The 16,959-nt window shown below is 47.0% G+C and overlaps 1 protein-coding gene across 1 annotated transcript; it reads right to left on the bottom strand.

Moving 5' to 3' along the window:
* Window positions 1-46: 46 nt before the first annotated feature.
* LOC122021488 (protein Brevis radix-like 1) lies at window positions 47-1,114 on the bottom strand. The gene is made up of 5 exons (XM_042579609.1): window positions 1,052-1,114; window positions 745-959; window positions 550-673; window positions 229-479; window positions 47-134 (listed from the first exon to the last, which is right to left on the bottom strand). Exons 1-5 carry the CDS (start codon window positions 1,112-1,114, stop codon window positions 47-49), a joined length of 741 nt encoding a protein of 246 aa, XP_042435543.1.
* Between the last annotated feature and the right edge of the window lie 15,845 nt (window positions 1,115-16,959).

The following is a 16,959-nucleotide window of genomic DNA, read 5'->3' as shown; positions in this document are numbered from 1 at the left end:
ACGATTGACAAACGATTACTGCAGCCTCGTTCCATTTTGCTCCGATCTACAAATTGAGACTGTACTGCTGTTGCAGCCTCGCCTTGTTTTTTTCCCACCACACTCTGGTTTTCATCTCGCCGAACCTATCCCCACTGCATTGTTAATAGTTCGATTCCACGAGTTAAATTTCCAGATACTGAGTTCGATCGATCGATCGATCGATCAGCTTCGCGAAACTTATCGTACCTGAATACAATTCGTAGAATCTCCCGAGAGCCATCAGGCATCGATCGCACAGTGAAAAAGACACCGGTCTCATCTTCCACGTTCCACTCGAGCACCCTGTTCCCGATCTCCACTGACATCTCACAGTGAGGTTGCGGCTCTGGGGTCGCCTTGGAGGAACCAGCGGTGCTCTTTGAGGAGCGTGATGCTGCTTCATTCCCTCCTTCTTCTTCTTCTTCTTCTTCTTCTTCTTGATTATGAACTAATTTACTCTGCATTGAATTACAGACACATGATCATGGTGCTTGCACTTGTGTTAATACTTAATTAAAAACCGCATACTTCATCGTCGGATGGAGCGAGCGTGGGAGAAGATTGCTGGGAGACGATGCAGTAGAGCTCCATAACCTTATCGTAGTTTTCGCTCCACCATTTCTGCGCTCCCCAATCATCGAACCGCTCCTTGCTAAATTTCAATGAGTTAAACACCGAGCTTCGATCCGAAGTCTAGTAGTGTTTTAGTGAGAGAAATCGCACCTGAATCGTATCTTCTTCACGCGATTGCCTACCTCGGGCAGTGGCACCAAAGTTATGAACACTCCGGGCTCAGGCTCTGAGACCCACTCGCTCTGCTCCTCCTCGTCTCCGACTTCTCCTTCTTCCTGTCTTTCGCCGGACTTCGCTGCTGCTTCTTCAGCCTCGCGTTGCAGCCTTTTCCGGCGCCGGCCGGGGCGCAAAGACATGCCTTTGATCTGTAGATATGGCGCAACGATCGAATTCGAGCGATAATGTTCTTGTACAAGTTTCAGTGTGTCTGCGAATGCATGAGTGAGGAATTACGTACCTGGCGGGTGATCAGTCTGGTGAGGCCTTTGGTGCTCCTCGGACAAACGATGCATGTGTGCATTTCTTGGGATGGAGAAGAAAACTCGAGGGACCGTGCAATTTGTGGTGCTATTGAAGTAAGGGATTTGAGAGAGGGATTGAGCTGTTCTTGGTTTTTATGTTATTCAAATTGAGTGAATTGAAGGCAACATGAAACATTTCCGGAAGGATTAATTTATTTGTTGCCAAAATATGCTGATTGGTCACCTCCATCGAGGCCGGTAATTGAGTTGATTGGAAATTTGGTTTCCTAATTCATTCTTTAATTCGTCCGTTGGAGTTTAGATTTTTTTTTTTTAAAAAAAAAACTTGTAATGTTATAAATTTGATTTGAAATTTGTGAATTGTGTTTTTAAATAATTAATAGTTGTAATATAAGTTAGATTTATCATTTTATAGGAATTTTCACAATATACGAAAGTTAATTAATAACGGTTGATTCATTGGTATTAAATGGATGAGAAATTAGGAAAAATAAAAAAAATATATTATTTATTATGAATGTATCTATGTTATAGTTGTTACAATGAGTAGATCTAGGAGATAACATGACGATCATTAACGTGACATTCAAAGTTAATGAAGAAAAATATCTCCCCACCTGGCTCCAATTGGCTACCAGCGCTAAGGCTCATCGAGTCGCCTTTGTCAGATTTCGAGCTGGGTGAAAAAAAGTCAACCGACCCTTGGGCAAATCGAACGTAAAGGGTTCAATGTTTTACCCTTGAACTGAGGAGATAGTGTGTAAGTACCCCGTTGTGGTTTGGTGTGGTTAATCAAGTTAAATTAGGTCCTGTATATGTTTGATGACTTGTATCTAAGTGTGCAGGAACTTAGGAGCACAAGAAGTCAAGCGAAAGATGTAGCTAGCGAGAAAGATGACACAGAAGAGAGTTGACTGACTCAGTGTGTTTGATGGGCGAGGTACTATAGAAGAGTACGCTAGCAGACGAAAAGAAAGTACGCAACATTTTCGAGGGACGAAAAGCTGAATTGGAAGCTTTTTCGATGAGAAGGCTGAAAAAAGGATTCGAGTGAGCCCTATTATGAATAGCCTAAATCACTCAAGCAAACAGAGTTGAAACGAAAGAGAAACTAAACAGTCAAAAGTTTAATAATTGGTTGATTCATTGGTATTATGGTATTAAATGGATGAGAAATAAGAAAAACAAGTAAAAACAAAAAAAAAACATATTATATATATAGCACATTTATCATATGGTTCTCTAAATGTGGTTTGGTACGGTGCACCCCTCATGGAAATGTCATGTATTTTTTTATATAAAAAAGGCTCCTTCTCATCTTCTTCGCTGACCTAGACGTGAGCTTTAAAACCACCGATCGTAGCTTGCTCGCGTGCCCGCTAGCCTTCCACTCAACGCTTGGCCACTGCCCACTGCCAGCGACCTCCAATTGCTTGCCAAACTGAAACTACACCTTGGGGGGAATTTGAACCCCGGGGGTTCCATCATGATTCCGGCCGGATCGCAACCAGATTTTGGTCGGATCACAGCCAAAATCGACAACGTTGCGTCCGCTATCGTTGCAGTCGATTCTAGCCACAAAACAGCCAGATTTTGGCCTCAATCCAGCCAAAATCTGGTCGTGATCCAGTCGAAATCTAGTAGGTAGGCAATCCTACGGTGTCCGGTGAAGATTAGTGGCGACCGACGAGAGGCGTGAGGAAGAATAGCGATCAATGTCTATGATGGAGGAACTGGAGCTCACGGAATTGGATTTCACTTTTTTTTTTCTTTAACGTGTTTTCTCTTTAACATGGCATGTCTAGGTTCGCCAAACCGACTCAACCGCACTATTCATGCCGCAGGGTAATATTTTTAGGTGTATATATATATATATATAAAGACGACATCATAATATATTTCCTATCTCAAAAATACTCATATTCTAAAATTAATATATTAATTAAATTTAATCAAAATTATTATACTCACAACACTTATTTTAAAAATAGTGATTAAAAATATTTAAAATTAATTTTTTTTGGTAGTTCAAGTATCAAACTCTTACAATCCGACTAACACTAGAAGTAATTTGTCTGACCTTACGGAAGTTTTCCACCGGTCATTAGGATAAATCAATAAGCACAGATAAATTCTATTAAGCAATCCAACATCATAAAATTTTTAAACTCCCCAAATGTAATGTGCCATGTAAAATTAATCAAATTAATATATATGGAAATCATTAGGGTAAATAGGTGTTACAATAATAATTATCTCCTCATACCTTAGCCACTTGCACTAATGGCTAGTAGTCATCCATGATTGCCCCAGGGCGTAGCGCAGACGGTGGGCGCATGGTATCTCTGACGTAATGGCCAGGGGTCGATTCTTAGGAACTGACGACCTGGGGTTTACCCCGCCATGCGCCTATGGCCTGTGTACTTGCATGAACCTCCCTCCATATCCGTGGGGTCGGCACTAGGGGGGTCGCTAAGGTAGCGGAACTACCTTTTTAGTACTCATCCATGATTTACCTCCTCCGTATTGGCCTAGGGATAGGTTGGTAGGGCACTAGGGGCGAGTGAATTATCTTTTGCCACATGTTAGCATAACAATTTTAGTATGTTATTGCCCCTCGGGGCATGCTGTGATGGTAAGAGACAGAGTACTTCTCCCAAGCAATCATAGTTCAAAACCTAGGCAGCGCATAAATACGGTGTTTGAACAATTAGTAAAGCTCGAGTGTCATGTTAGGAGCTACCTTATTTTATAGATTTACTTGATGATTGAAATATATATGAGGTCGGATCATCGACCCAGGATTAATTGATATAAACATGATATATGATATAAAAAAAATTATAGTATAGTTATTAAAATTGATATATTGTGCCTTATTCTTACACGCATATGCATAACTAGGGTGTCTGGATTGAATCCAGACACCTGAATTGAATTCAAGTGCCTAAATTGAATTTAGGCGCCTGAATCGAATTCAAGCGCATGAATTCTATGAGTAGTTTTTTTTTTTGTTTTTTTTTGAACTCCGGGCCGGGGTTAAGCCAATTAGATTTTACCTTTAGGATTTAGAGGTTGAGTTATAGTGTTCAAGTTTTAAAAAATTAACATTAAAAAATTTTAGATGCTCACGTGATATATATTTAGATGTCTAATAGTATTTTTTTTCTTTTTAGCTATGGGGTATAGCCAATTAAATTTACCTTTAGGATTTAGCGGTTAGGTTATAGTGTTCAAACTAAAAAAAAATTAACACTAAAATTTTTTAAATGCTCATGAGATATATTATATATATTTAGGGTTTAAGATTTAAGAAAATGTTGATTAAAAAAACAAAAATAACGTAACACAAGTTATATATAAAAAAAAATTAAACAACGCTTGAGGTGCCTGGATCAATTCCAGGGACTCAAGTACTTGTCGCGCATAGGGGCGGATCATAAGTCGCGTAGGATATCACTATTTTATAAAATTAATCACATTAGTATGGAAGTCATTAGGGTAAATAGTTATTACATTAACAACTAGAGCAAGTTATTACCCCTGGGACATGATGTGATGGTAAGAGGTAGAGTACTTTTCCTAAGCAATCATAGGTCAAAACCTAGGCCGCGCATAAATAAGACGTTTGAACAATTAGTGACGATGGAGTCCCACGTCAGGAGCTACCTTGTTTCATAGATTTATTTGATGGCTAGAATATGAGGTTGGATCATTGACTCATGATTAGTTGGTATAAACGGGTATTTGATATAAAAAAAATTATAATATAGCTATTATAATTTATTGAATTAAATTGAAATAATTTTAATCAAATTTAAATAATTTAAATAAGTGATTGATTAATAGAGTATTTTATATATAGCAAACTTTCATAAATAATTGTTTTTACCAGATTAAAATAATTTTAGTCTATATTATAATACTTATACCAGTCGAATAAAGCTAATTTTTAGATTAGAAATATATTATGATCCGGCGGTAAAAAGCCGGAACCCCACAAGGAGTCAACGCTGAGGGGAGTTCAAAGGGTCCAGTGGCTCACCCGAAAGGGGCGAGCCGACCGGACTCGGAAAAAAGGGAAACCTGATAGTAAAAAGACACCCTGGTAGGGACCAGGGTTCCGACGCTCAAATGAAGCAGTGCACAATAACCGAGCGGAAGGAAGCACCCCCCGGACGGCGCAAAGAATCAGGGCTGTCCGGACGACTTTCACCGCGTCCGGACTTTCACCGCCCGCCCGGTGGGCCGGGCTCCCCAGACAGGTGGTGGGTAAAAGATGGGAACATTTTCTGACAGCCGTCAAGTCGTATAGCTATGCCATACCTCTAGCCTGACAACGGGGGTCCTGCCGTCCCATCAAAGAACATTCTCTCACTGTAGCAGTATGGGATCAGGTAAGCTCTCTGACAAGTGCATACCGTGGTATGGGTTGCTGACACGTACGCATCTCGATGGGCGTGCATCAATTCTTTCTCCGTCCTATATAAAGAGGCTATTACTTCGCCAAAGGTGCATGATCTGATTTCCACTTTCTCTATAGCATACGACTTGGCGTCGGAGGACCGTCGCGGGAACCTCTCCGGCCGGTTTGTTGCGTGTTCGCCGGAGCACTCGAAGATCCAGCAGAGAGCGCCACGCGCTGACTCTTGGTTCGGACAGGATCAAATTGACGCCGTCTGTGGGAACGCTCGCATCCGAACGGAGACAATGGACGAGGCCGGACGACAGCACACGGTGACGCTTTCAACGAAGGAAACTCGTGGAGCAAAACAAAAAGCATCCGTCGAGCGGGCGGAAGCAAGCAACATCTGCGTCGGGTGGCCGAGCGGAAGCTCCAACCACCGTCGCATTCCATCGGCCTTATTTCGCACCCGAGCCACGCCGGTCCGAAGGGATATAGGATCTTCCTCAGATGAAATGCCAAGGCGGGATGACAGGAAGGGGAAAGCTCCCCGAGCGGACTCCTCCCCCGAGCAGATCAATCGCCAATTCTCGGAGGCTATACTACGGGACCCTCTGCCCAAGCACTACGTGCCTCCGACAATCGGCGAGTACAATGGAACAACGGACCCGGATGATCATCTGGGTAAGTTTGATAACACAGCCACGCTCCATCAATACACCGATGGAGTGAAGTGCTGAGTCTTTCTTACCACTCTCTCGGGATCTGCTCAACGGTGGTTCCGGAGGTTGCCGGACGGATCCATCACGAGCTTCAAGGAATTCCGAACGGCCTTCCTCCACCACTTCGCCAGTAGTCGGCGTTATCAAAAGACAAGTGTCAGCTTGTTCGCCATCAAGCAAGAGCCGAGAGAATCGCTTCGAGCTTACATTCAGCGGTTCAACCAAGTGGCGATGGACATCCCAACGGCCACCTCGGAGACGATGATGAACGCCTTCACGCAAGGCCTAGCGGATGGAGACTTCTTCCGGTCGCTCATCCGAAAGCCGCCCCGAGATTATGATCACATGCTACATCGAGCCAACGAATATATAAATGTGGAAGAAGCGCAAGCCGCTCGGAAAAAGGAAGCTCCTGCCGAGCGGGCACATACTCACGCCGAGCGGAAACAGCAAGCCGCTCAGCAGCCGCCCAGAGGACCGAGGGCCGATGCAATCCGACCCCCCCATACCAAATCTCACGTACCAACCCACAACACCCGTGATTGTCGCGCATTCCCTGCGGTCGCTCAACCGCTCCCAGAAGTTACCGTCGCCAATCGCCTTCCCCTAAACTCGAGACAGCGGTCGACTATCGGACGACGAGAGGCGACCAGAAGGCACCCGAGCGGCAACACCATCATCGCGAGGCGTGAGATCACGCCCAAGGCGCCCACGAGCGAATCAGGCACTCCGCTCGGGAGGAGGAAAACCGAGGCAACATCGGGGCGAGATCGGCCGACCGGAGGAGATTCCAACCGAGCAAGAAAGGCGGCCGTCCGGCAGCTGCAGATCCATGCGGTCGGCTGTAGCCAAGAGCGGGCGAGTGGACCGGAAATTACTTTCGGGCCCGGAGACTTAGAAGGGGTAGAAGTGCCCCACGACGACGCACTACTCATTAAAGCGGTAATAGCAAATTATACCATTCACCGCATATTTGTTGACACAGGGAGCTCAGTCAACATCATCTTCAAGAAGGCATTCGATCAACTACAAATCGATCGAGCCGAGCTGCTGCCCATGACGACCCCGCTCTACGGGTTTACGGGCAACGAAGTTCAGCCGGTCGGACAGATCCGGCTAGCTACCTCGCTGGGAGAAGAGCCGCTCAGGAGGACCAGAACAATAAATTTCGTGGTGGTAGACTCCCCATCATCCTACAATGTCATTTTGGGACGACCGGCACTCGGCGAATTCCGAGCGGTTGTTTCAACCTTCCACCAGAAGATAAAGTTCCCCGTGGAAGACAAAGTAGGAGAAGTGCGTGGAGATCAGCTAGCAGCTCGGCGATGCTATATAGAGATGATCCGAGCAGAAGCTTCTTCCGCTCGGAAGACCCCCCGAATCGAGGTACACGCCATAACCGAGAAACCTCCGGCTTTAATTTATGATGAAAAGGAGGAAGTTCAGATCCATCCGACTCGATCGGAGGCCACCACTTTCATCGCCTCAGATCGGGAGGAAGAAGAGAAGGCGATCCGGTGCCTCCAGCGAAATTATGATGTCTTGCTGGTCGCACATGAGTTACACGGAATTTCGAACTGGCGCAGATGGATGCATGTCCGACCGGACGTAGGTGAAGCGGAAAAAGGATTTCGAGTAGAATGCTATTATCCAAGGCGGTAGAAAAACTTCAAGGCCGGCCACATCGCGTGGTCCGGTTCAAGTGGCTGGCCAACGTAGTCTTGGTCTCAAGCCGGGCGGCAAGTGGAGGGTGCATCGACTTTCGAGACTTAAACAAAACATGCCCCAAGGATTTTTATCCTCCGGATAGATCAATTGGTGGACTCTACGGCGGGCTTAATTTGCATGCTTGGCGCCTACCAAGGATATCATCAAGTCCCGCTCGCCTGGGAAGATCAAGAAAAGGCCGGCGGCACATATTGCTACAATGTGATGCCGTTCGGTTGAAGAATGCCGGGGCCACCTATCAACGCTTGATGAACAAAGTGTTCAAGGAGCAGATCGGGCGGAACTGGAAGTTTATGTGGACGACATTCTTATCAAATCCGTCCGAGCGGCCGATCTTTTCAAGGATATGGAAGAAACCTTCCGCACGCTGCGTCAAGCTAAATCCCGAAGTGCTTGTTCGGAGCTAAAGGAGGGCGTTTCTTGGGGTACATAGTGACCGAGCGGGGAATCGAAGCAAATCCCAGCAAGGTAAAAGCACTGCAAGACATGCCGCCCCCAAGAAATACAAGAGAAGTGCAAAGGTTGACCGGTCGGATAATTGCTTTATCCAGATTCATCTCCAGAACCGCCGATCGGAGCCTGCCATTCTTCAAAATCCTGCGCAAGGCTACTAAGTTCCAGTGGGATGAAGAGTGTGACCGAGCATTTGAAGAATTGAAGACATATCTAAATTCTCTGCCTGTGCTGGCCAAGCCGATCGGGGGTGAGTCACTGTATATGTATCTCAGCACTTGTGAGGGCGAGCGGCGAAGAGCAGCCGGTGTATTTTCTAAGCCACATTTTAAAAGATGCTGAATTTCGTTACACTGGGCTCGAGAAGTTGGCTTTAGCTTTGGTTTTAGCCGCTCGGCGCCTTCGACCGTATTTCTTGGCTCACACCATCATTGTCCGGACGAACAGTCCACTCGGAAGAGTGCTGTTGAATCCAGAAGCGTCCGGACGGCTTATCAAGTGGACGACAGAATTAAGTGAATTTGACATCCAATATCAGCCCCGCTCGGCGATTAAAGCCCAATCTTTGGCTGATTTTGTGACCGAAGTGCAAAGACCAGAGCCGGAAGCTATGTGGAGAATATATGTGGATGGATCCTCCACTCGGCTCGGAAGTGGGATCGGAATATTACTACTCTCACCTCAGGAAGAAAAGATGCACCTATCCGTCAGGCTAGACTACAAAGCTACTAACAATGAAGCAGAGTATGAGGCCCTCATAGCCGGATTGCAGGCAGCACGGCATGTGGGAGCCGGTCGGGTGGCACTCTATTCTGATTCACAGTTGGCCGCTCAGCAACTTTCCGGCACCTTTGAAATCAACAGTGTTCGGCTCAAACTCTACGCTGAGGCTTTTGAAAAACTCAAAGCTGCTTTCCGAGAGGTGCTTATTCAGAAGATTCCCCGAACGGAGAACCAGGAGGCCGATGAGTTAGCCAAACTCGCGAGCTCAATAACGCCGGTCGCCGTTCAGCAACCAATTGAAAAAACGCTGCTGGTGGCGCATGTCGACCGGATGCAAGGCCTCGCGTTTTCAAATGACTGGAGGACACCTATTATAGAATTCCTCCGTTCGGGCACCACACCATCAGATGAATATGCAGCCCGGCTCCTCAGAAGAAGAGCCGGTCGGTTTACACTAATCGGAGATCAACTTTACAAGAAAGCTTTCTCGCGCCCTTTGCTGAAATGTGTAAGCTCGGAGGACTCAGCTTACATCCTCCGGGAAGTACATCAAGGATCATGCGGAGGTCATCCGGGCGGACGCTCGTTGGCCAAGAAGATTCTCTTGGCCGGATACTTTTGGCCAACTTTACAAACAGATGCCGCTCGGACAGTATCTACATGCCTTTCGTGCCAGAAGTATCACAACTTCTCCCACCGACCGGCAGAGGAGATGAAGGCATCAACCATCTCATGTCCGTTCGATCAATGGGGAATGGATATTGTGGGTCCATTTCCGATGGCGGCCGGGCAGAGAAATTTTACTAGTGGCGATGACTATTTCTCCAAGTGGGTGGAGGCCGAGCCGTTGGCAAAGATCATCGAACAAATGGTTAAAAATTCATCCGGCAACACCTCATTTGTCGGTTCGGCATCCCTCGCCGACTAGTGTCCGACAACGGACGGCAGTTCATAGGGAAGATGTTAGAGGATTGGTGCAAAAGCTACGGCATTGAGCAACATTTCACGTCCGTGGCCTATCCTCAGAGCAACGGTCAAGCTGAAGTCGCCAACCGGGAAATTCTTCGTATTTTGCGCGCTCGGCTCGACCATATGGGAGGAAGTTGGCCGGATGAAGTGCCGGGCGTCTTGTGGGCCATCCGAACGACGCCAAAAGAAGGGACAGGAGTCACACCGTTCCATTTGGTATATGGCGGTGAGGCTGTCATTCCGGTCGAAGTCGGCATTGAGTCAGCCCGAATCCAGAGCTATGGTGATGGCAATGCCGAACGAAGAAACATGGAGCTGGACTTGGTAGAAGAGGAGAGGGCAAAGGCGTCCGTTCGGCTGATGGCATACCGTCAGCGGATGAGGCAAAACTACAACCGGCGCGTCATTCCTAGATCGTTCCAGGTCGGCGATCTTGTCTGGAAGAAAGTGAAGCCGGTCGGCGATGTCGGCAAGCTTGAAGCTCCATGGGCAGGTCCCTTCAAAGTCATCGAAAAGCTCCGCTCGGGCGCGTATTATTTGGAAGACGAGGACGGTAGGCAGCTAGATAGACCGTGGAGCGCGAACCACCTCCAACCTTATCGGTCGGGGTGAAAGGTGTATCACTGTAAATCACCCTGTGTACTTCATTTTTCGACTAAATACTTGAAATGCAGAGATGAAAAGTCAAAAGAGTGAATATAAGGCATTATCATCGTGACCCGAAGGCCCCCGAGCCGATCGGTAGGGAGGTTTATGTCCAAACCGGGAGCTCGAACTCGAAGACCCCGAGCTGTTCAGCCGGGCTGCATACTAGTGTGGCAGGAAGGAAACCAAAACCCTGCGCTGATCAGGATGATAGAGGGAGATTATCGCCTGGAGCGAAGGCCTGAGCCGTTCGGCTAGGTACATTTTAGCCGAGACTACCTCAGGGATGATTATATACAAGCCAAGCGCTCGACGACGAAGGCCGCGCCGTTCGGCCGGGTGTGCAGTCTCACTGGACACGCCGACGAGCTCCGTCGTTAAAAATCGAGAGCCGTGCCGACCGGCTATAAAAACCGCGCCGTCGAGCTCCGACGATAAATATCGAGAGACGAGCCGGCGTCTTTAAATAATCCGAGCGGACACGCCGACGAGCTCCGTCGTTAAAAATCGAGAGCCGCGCCGACCGGCTATAAAAACCGCGCCGTCGAGCTCCGACGATAAATATCGAGAGACGAGCCGGCGTCTTTAAATAATCCGAGCGGACACGCCGACGAGCTCCGTCGTTAAAATCGAGAGCGCCGACCGGCTATAAAACCGAGCCGTCGAGCTCCGGCGATAAATATCGAGAGGCGAGGCGGCGTCTTTATAAATATACGCGCCGACGAACTCCGTCGTTAAAAATCAAGAGCCGCGCCGACTATAAAAACCGCGGCGTCGAGCTCCGACGATAAATATCGAGAGATGAGCGGCGTCTTTAAATAATCCGGGCGGACGCGACGACTCCGTCGTTAAAATCGAGCCGACCGGCTATAAAAATCGCGCCGTCGAGCTCCGACGATAAATATCGAGAGACGAGCCGGCGTCTTTAAATAATCCGAGCGGACGCGCCGACGAGCTCCGTCGTTAAAAATCAAGAGCCGCGCCGACCGGCTATAAAAACCGCGCCGTCGAGCTCCGACGATAAATATCGAGAGACGAGCCGGCGTCTGTAAATACTCCGAGCCGCGCCGACCGGCTATAAAAACCGCACCGTCGAGCTCCGCGTCTATAAACGCCTGAGCTGGAGGTCTTGCGAAAATCCAGCGAAAACCCCTTTGGAGACAAGGATTTCTAGCTAAAATAGAAGCTAAAATAGAGAGGAACAGAAGATTATCTAATATGCAAGTCAAAAAAGTCATTACATAAGCCGGGCCGAACGGCGGGAATTCAAAAAAGCTTACAAAAACGCCCTTCACACATCAAAATCAAAAAGAGCGTCGGGAATGGCATCCATCACGCTCGCTAAGTCCTCGGGGGGGGATGGTCAGCTCGGCAGACAGGTGACCTTTGGTCTTCAAGTAGCCCACCGCCGCCTTGATTGCCTCCTCGAACGTGAGGGATATCTTGTCGGTAAACTTCTCTCCGAAGCCTTCCGAGCGGAGGAACGCCTTCCTCACTTCCTCCGAGCGGGTCGACTCTCCCTCTTGATATTCCTTGAGCGCGGCATGGGCAGCGTCGCTAGCGGCTTGGAGATCCTTCAAGTCTCCATCGAATCTTTGGAGATCAGCCGAGCGGCTCTCTTTTTCGGTGGCCAGCAGAGCATCCAGGTCCTTAATGCGTTGCTCCAGCCCCCGGATCTCCACCTTCATGTGGTCCATATCATTGATGGCCTGTTGCTTCCGAGTGGTCGCCGTCTGGATCTCCTTGTCTCGTTGTTTAATCATGGTTTCAAGCCGAACGACCTTGCTCGCCAGATCAGCAGCTCGTTTCCGCTCAGCTTCTAGTGATTTTTTGGCCTTCTCCAGAGCGGCCGTCGACTGCCTGGCGTCCCCAGCTGTTTTTTGTTTCTTAAGTTCCTCCTCCAGCTCGGCCAATCGATCGCTAATGGCGATCTGCTCCACCCAGTTCTGCTAGCAAACACGAGCAGGTTAAAAACTTCAAATAGGAGAGAAAAGAAGGGAAGAGGCCATACCCCGGTAGCTGATTGAAGGTTGCTGTCGCCGAGCTGCCCGGGAGTCAATTTGGCTATACGACTCCGAGCATCTATCTAAGCTTGTGCGAGAGGACCCGTCAGGGTGATCATCTGCTCGGGAAATACCGGCCGATCGGCGGCAGCCATGTACGCCTCCGAAGGGAGGCGCAGGACGGTTTTAAGTAGATTCTGGCCGCTCGGCCCGCTCTGAGATGGCCCACCAGCAGAAGAGGAGGGTAGCTCGCCTAAACGCTTGAGACGTCGTCGAGTCCTCGAAGGGCTGGACGGCGGAACTCTCCTCGCCTTTGGAGTTCTTACGAAGTACATCACACATACTTACGAGACGTGGGCTATGTACATAGATCTCGCGTACGCGCTACACGCGTGAAAAGTGTAACGCAATTCAGGCGTCTCACACGCGCGTGCGCTAAGGGGGCCTCCACTTCACTTCACTTCCTGTTCCCCCATAGCAGGGAGCTGGTCCGGGGGACCGTTGGCGTCCCCTCACCTTCTTCGCCGGCCGGGTCAGCCGGAGCCAGGCCCCGTTCGGCGGCCTCCTTGCTCGTCACCGCCTCAATCCGAGCGGCTTTCAGTTTGAGCTTCTCGGTGGACCTCAGCTGCAGAAGCAGAGAATAAATCAGTTAGAACAAAATAAAGGAGGAGATAGGGAAGCTTACTCATGCTACAAGGCAGATCGGCTGGTGCAGAAGACAAGCCGAATATATGCATTACTCCTGGGAGAAGCATCTTGTCAATGTGATAGCGCTGACCGACTAGCCGTTCGGCTGCATGGAGATAGTCTGCGTCACCTCTAAACTTGCCGAGTTCCGGTTGCGCAGGCATGGCTGTCTGCCACTTAGTGCGGAAAGTAGGCCGCTCGGGAAAACGAATATAGAAAAAATGCTCCTTCCAGTGTTTGTTGGAGCTCGGCATATTATCGAAAAGGACGAAGCCTATCCTAGATTGGAAAACAAAGGTACCCCACTCGGCTTGCTTGGGATAGTAGAAGTAGTGGAAGATTTTCGGGTTTAAGGGAATGCCGTTCAGTTTGAACAAAACTATCACTCCGCTCAGCAATCTAATAGAATTGGGAACTACTTGGCCGAGCGGAATGCGGAAATAGTTGCAAACTTCTAAGAAAAACTTGTGAGGAGGAAAACGTAGGCCGGCCAGGAATTGATCACGGAAGAAGACAACAGTGCCGGACGGAGGATCGTTAGGCCGATCGGAAGGCATGGCTAACACTATTTCGTGGTCGGTCGGTAGGTCATATGCTCGAATAAGGCGCATGGCGTCTTCCTCGTCGAACCGACTTTCCATGTTCGAGTACCAAAGACCCGGAGCACCGCCGGTTGACTGCGAGGTACTGGTCATGATCGAAAGGCCAGAATGCGGGATAGAAGAGGATGGTTCAAGCAAAGGAAGAAAACCGACTGACGAGAATGATTAACAGAAAGAAGAACGCGTCTCGAGCGAGAAAAAGGATCTTACAATCGAGGGAGATGATCGGAAGTTGCCGTGTGATCGTCGGGAAGTCTGAGCACAAGGTCGCCGGCGAAAGGAGGAGCGACAGGAATCTGGAAATGAAGAAGATGAAATGCGGCGGAAACGAAGTCAAGGGCTTTATATCGCCGCCCGGAAGCGATCTCCACCGTCCGATCCAGGTCGTCGATATCGAGGTTGTCATCTGATCGTCCGTTTCAAACGGCGGCTATCCCATCGGAAGTGACGCAACCGCCATACTTTGACAAATGCACGATCGCCACGTGCCAGCCGGTTACTAGCCGCATTTAATGAACTCCCCTTACCGTGCGCAGAGCACGTGATGGGAGGTGTGGGAGAACAACGGACGTCGATTCCAAGAAAATACAAGGCATGGACAAAGTATCGCCGAACGGACAGATATCGCCGCATGAATGAGCAGCCGTATGTCACGCCGAGCGGCCTAATGCAATAATCATTGTTCGGCAGATCGGCAGTCCAGTCAGTCGGACTTTGCCTCCTTCGACTAGACTCGAGAGGAAGGCAAGTGATCCGACGGTAAAAAGCCGGAACCCCACAAGGAGTCAACGCTGAGGGGAGGTCAAAGGGTCCAGTGGCTCACCCGAAAGGGGCGAGCCGACCGGACTCGGAAAAAAGGGAAACCTGATAGTAAAAAGACACCCTGGTAGGGACCAGGGTTCCGACGCTCAAATGAAGCAGTGCATAATAACCGAGCGGAAGGAAGCACCCCCCGGACGGCGCAAAGAATCAGGGCCGTCCGGACGACTTTCACCGCGTCCGGACTTTCACCGCCCGCCCGGTGGGCCGGGCTCCCCAGACAGGTGGTGGGTAAAAGATGGGAACATTTTCTGACAGCCGTCAAGTCGTATAGCTATGCCATACCTCTAGCCTGACAACGGGGGTCCTGCCGTCCCATCAAAGAACATTCTCTCACTGTAGCAGTATGGGATCAGGTAAGCTCTCTGACAAGTGCATACCGTGGTATGGGTTGCTGACACGTACGCATCTCGATGGGCGTGCATCAATTCTTTCTCCGTCCTATATAAAGAGGCTATTACTTCGCCAAAGGTACGCATGATACAGATTTGGCAGCCACTTTCTCTATAGCATACCTGACTTGAGCGTCGGAGGACCGTCGCCGGGAACCTCTCCCGGCCCGGTTTGTTGCAGGTTCGCCGGAGCACTCGAAGATCCAGCAGAGAGCGCCACGTGCCCAGCGTCCGCTGACTCTTGGTTCGGATAGGATCATATTAAAATAAACTTTTTTTTAAAAAAGGAAAGTGTCCTTTTTATTTTTGTTTGTTTGAAAATTAGAGTGAATCAAAATTTACTCTAATCTTTAAATATTTTTTAAAAGTTATTTTGATTCTTAGACATCATCTCGTCCGTATTAATCCAAGAACAAAGGACAAAAATTGTTTCCGATTCATCTTTGTTTAATTTTAGTCGGTCTAATTTAATCCTAACGCATGTTATGTATCCAATTCCTTTTAAGTATAATTTACCAAATGATGCATCCAAATTTTTAAGTTAATCAAACATTGCATGTTACTTTGTTATTTATTAAAGGACATACATAAATTTAACTTTTACTATTTTTTTTCTTGTCATTTTTTCTCTTTCTCATCACTTTTCTCTCTTTTATATATATATATATATATATATATATATATATATTCAACTTCTAGTTTATTTTTCCTCTCTTTTCTTCTCTTTCTTTTTTTTCGTATGCATGCATAATGTAGGGATAACATTTTATAAAGTTTAATTTATTTTTTATAACATTTTAATATATTTGGAGAAGTCAAAATAAATAATAGATAATATATTTGAACTCTTTACAACCTCATAAATCTACAGGAACTGAAATGAATGCAGTCTGAGATCTCTAAGTCATAAGTGGATTTTAATCGAAACTCACCTAAAGAGCTCCAATTGCACTCATTTCAGTTTCTGTGGATTTTTGTGGTTGTAAAGAGTTCAAATATGTCATCCATTGTTTATTTTGACTTCTCGAATGTGTTAAAATGTAATAAAGAAGAATCACCAAAAGTTTTCACATTGAGCCTGATATGTATCATATCAAACCCAATGTGGGCCTGATATGGAATTATATCAGATCCACGTTGGCTTGATATGATTTCATATCAGGGCTAATGTGAAGAATTTTGACGATTCTTTCTTATTACATTTTAACACATCTGAGAAGCAGAAATAACCAATGAATAGTATATTTAAATTCCTTGCAACCCCAGAAATCCACAGGAACTAAAATGAGTATAATCGGAGCTCTCTAGGTCCATCAGTGGATTTCAATCAAAATTCATTGATAGACCTATAGATCTCATATTATATCAATTTCAGTTTATGTGGATTTTTGAGATTGCAAGTAGTTCAAATATACTATTCATTGTTTATTTGACTTCACGGAAGTGTTAAAATGTAATAAGAAAGAATTGTTAATAATTTTCATATTGGACCTGATATGTACGTGAATCTGATATAGAATCATATTAGGTCTATCGTGACCCTGATATTTGATAACTAATTTAGAAGATCAGTCATTTCCTAGAATAAAGAATAGAGAACAATATATCATCAGATTTAGGTTTCGTGATATGTGAATTTTAAATTAATTAGTTTGCAATGACCTGCATATTATATATACACTGATCTTGAATATTCCTCTCATATTTTAGATGAAAGGATAGTGATCCTGTCCGG

The sequence above is a fragment of the Zingiber officinale genome, chromosome 9A (genome assembly GCF_018446385.1).
Source record: "Zingiber officinale cultivar Zhangliang chromosome 9A, Zo_v1.1, whole genome shotgun sequence".
Taxonomy (NCBI): Eukaryota; Viridiplantae; Streptophyta; class Magnoliopsida; order Zingiberales; family Zingiberaceae; genus Zingiber; species Zingiber officinale.
This window is presented reverse-complemented; position numbering and strand designations above follow the sequence as displayed.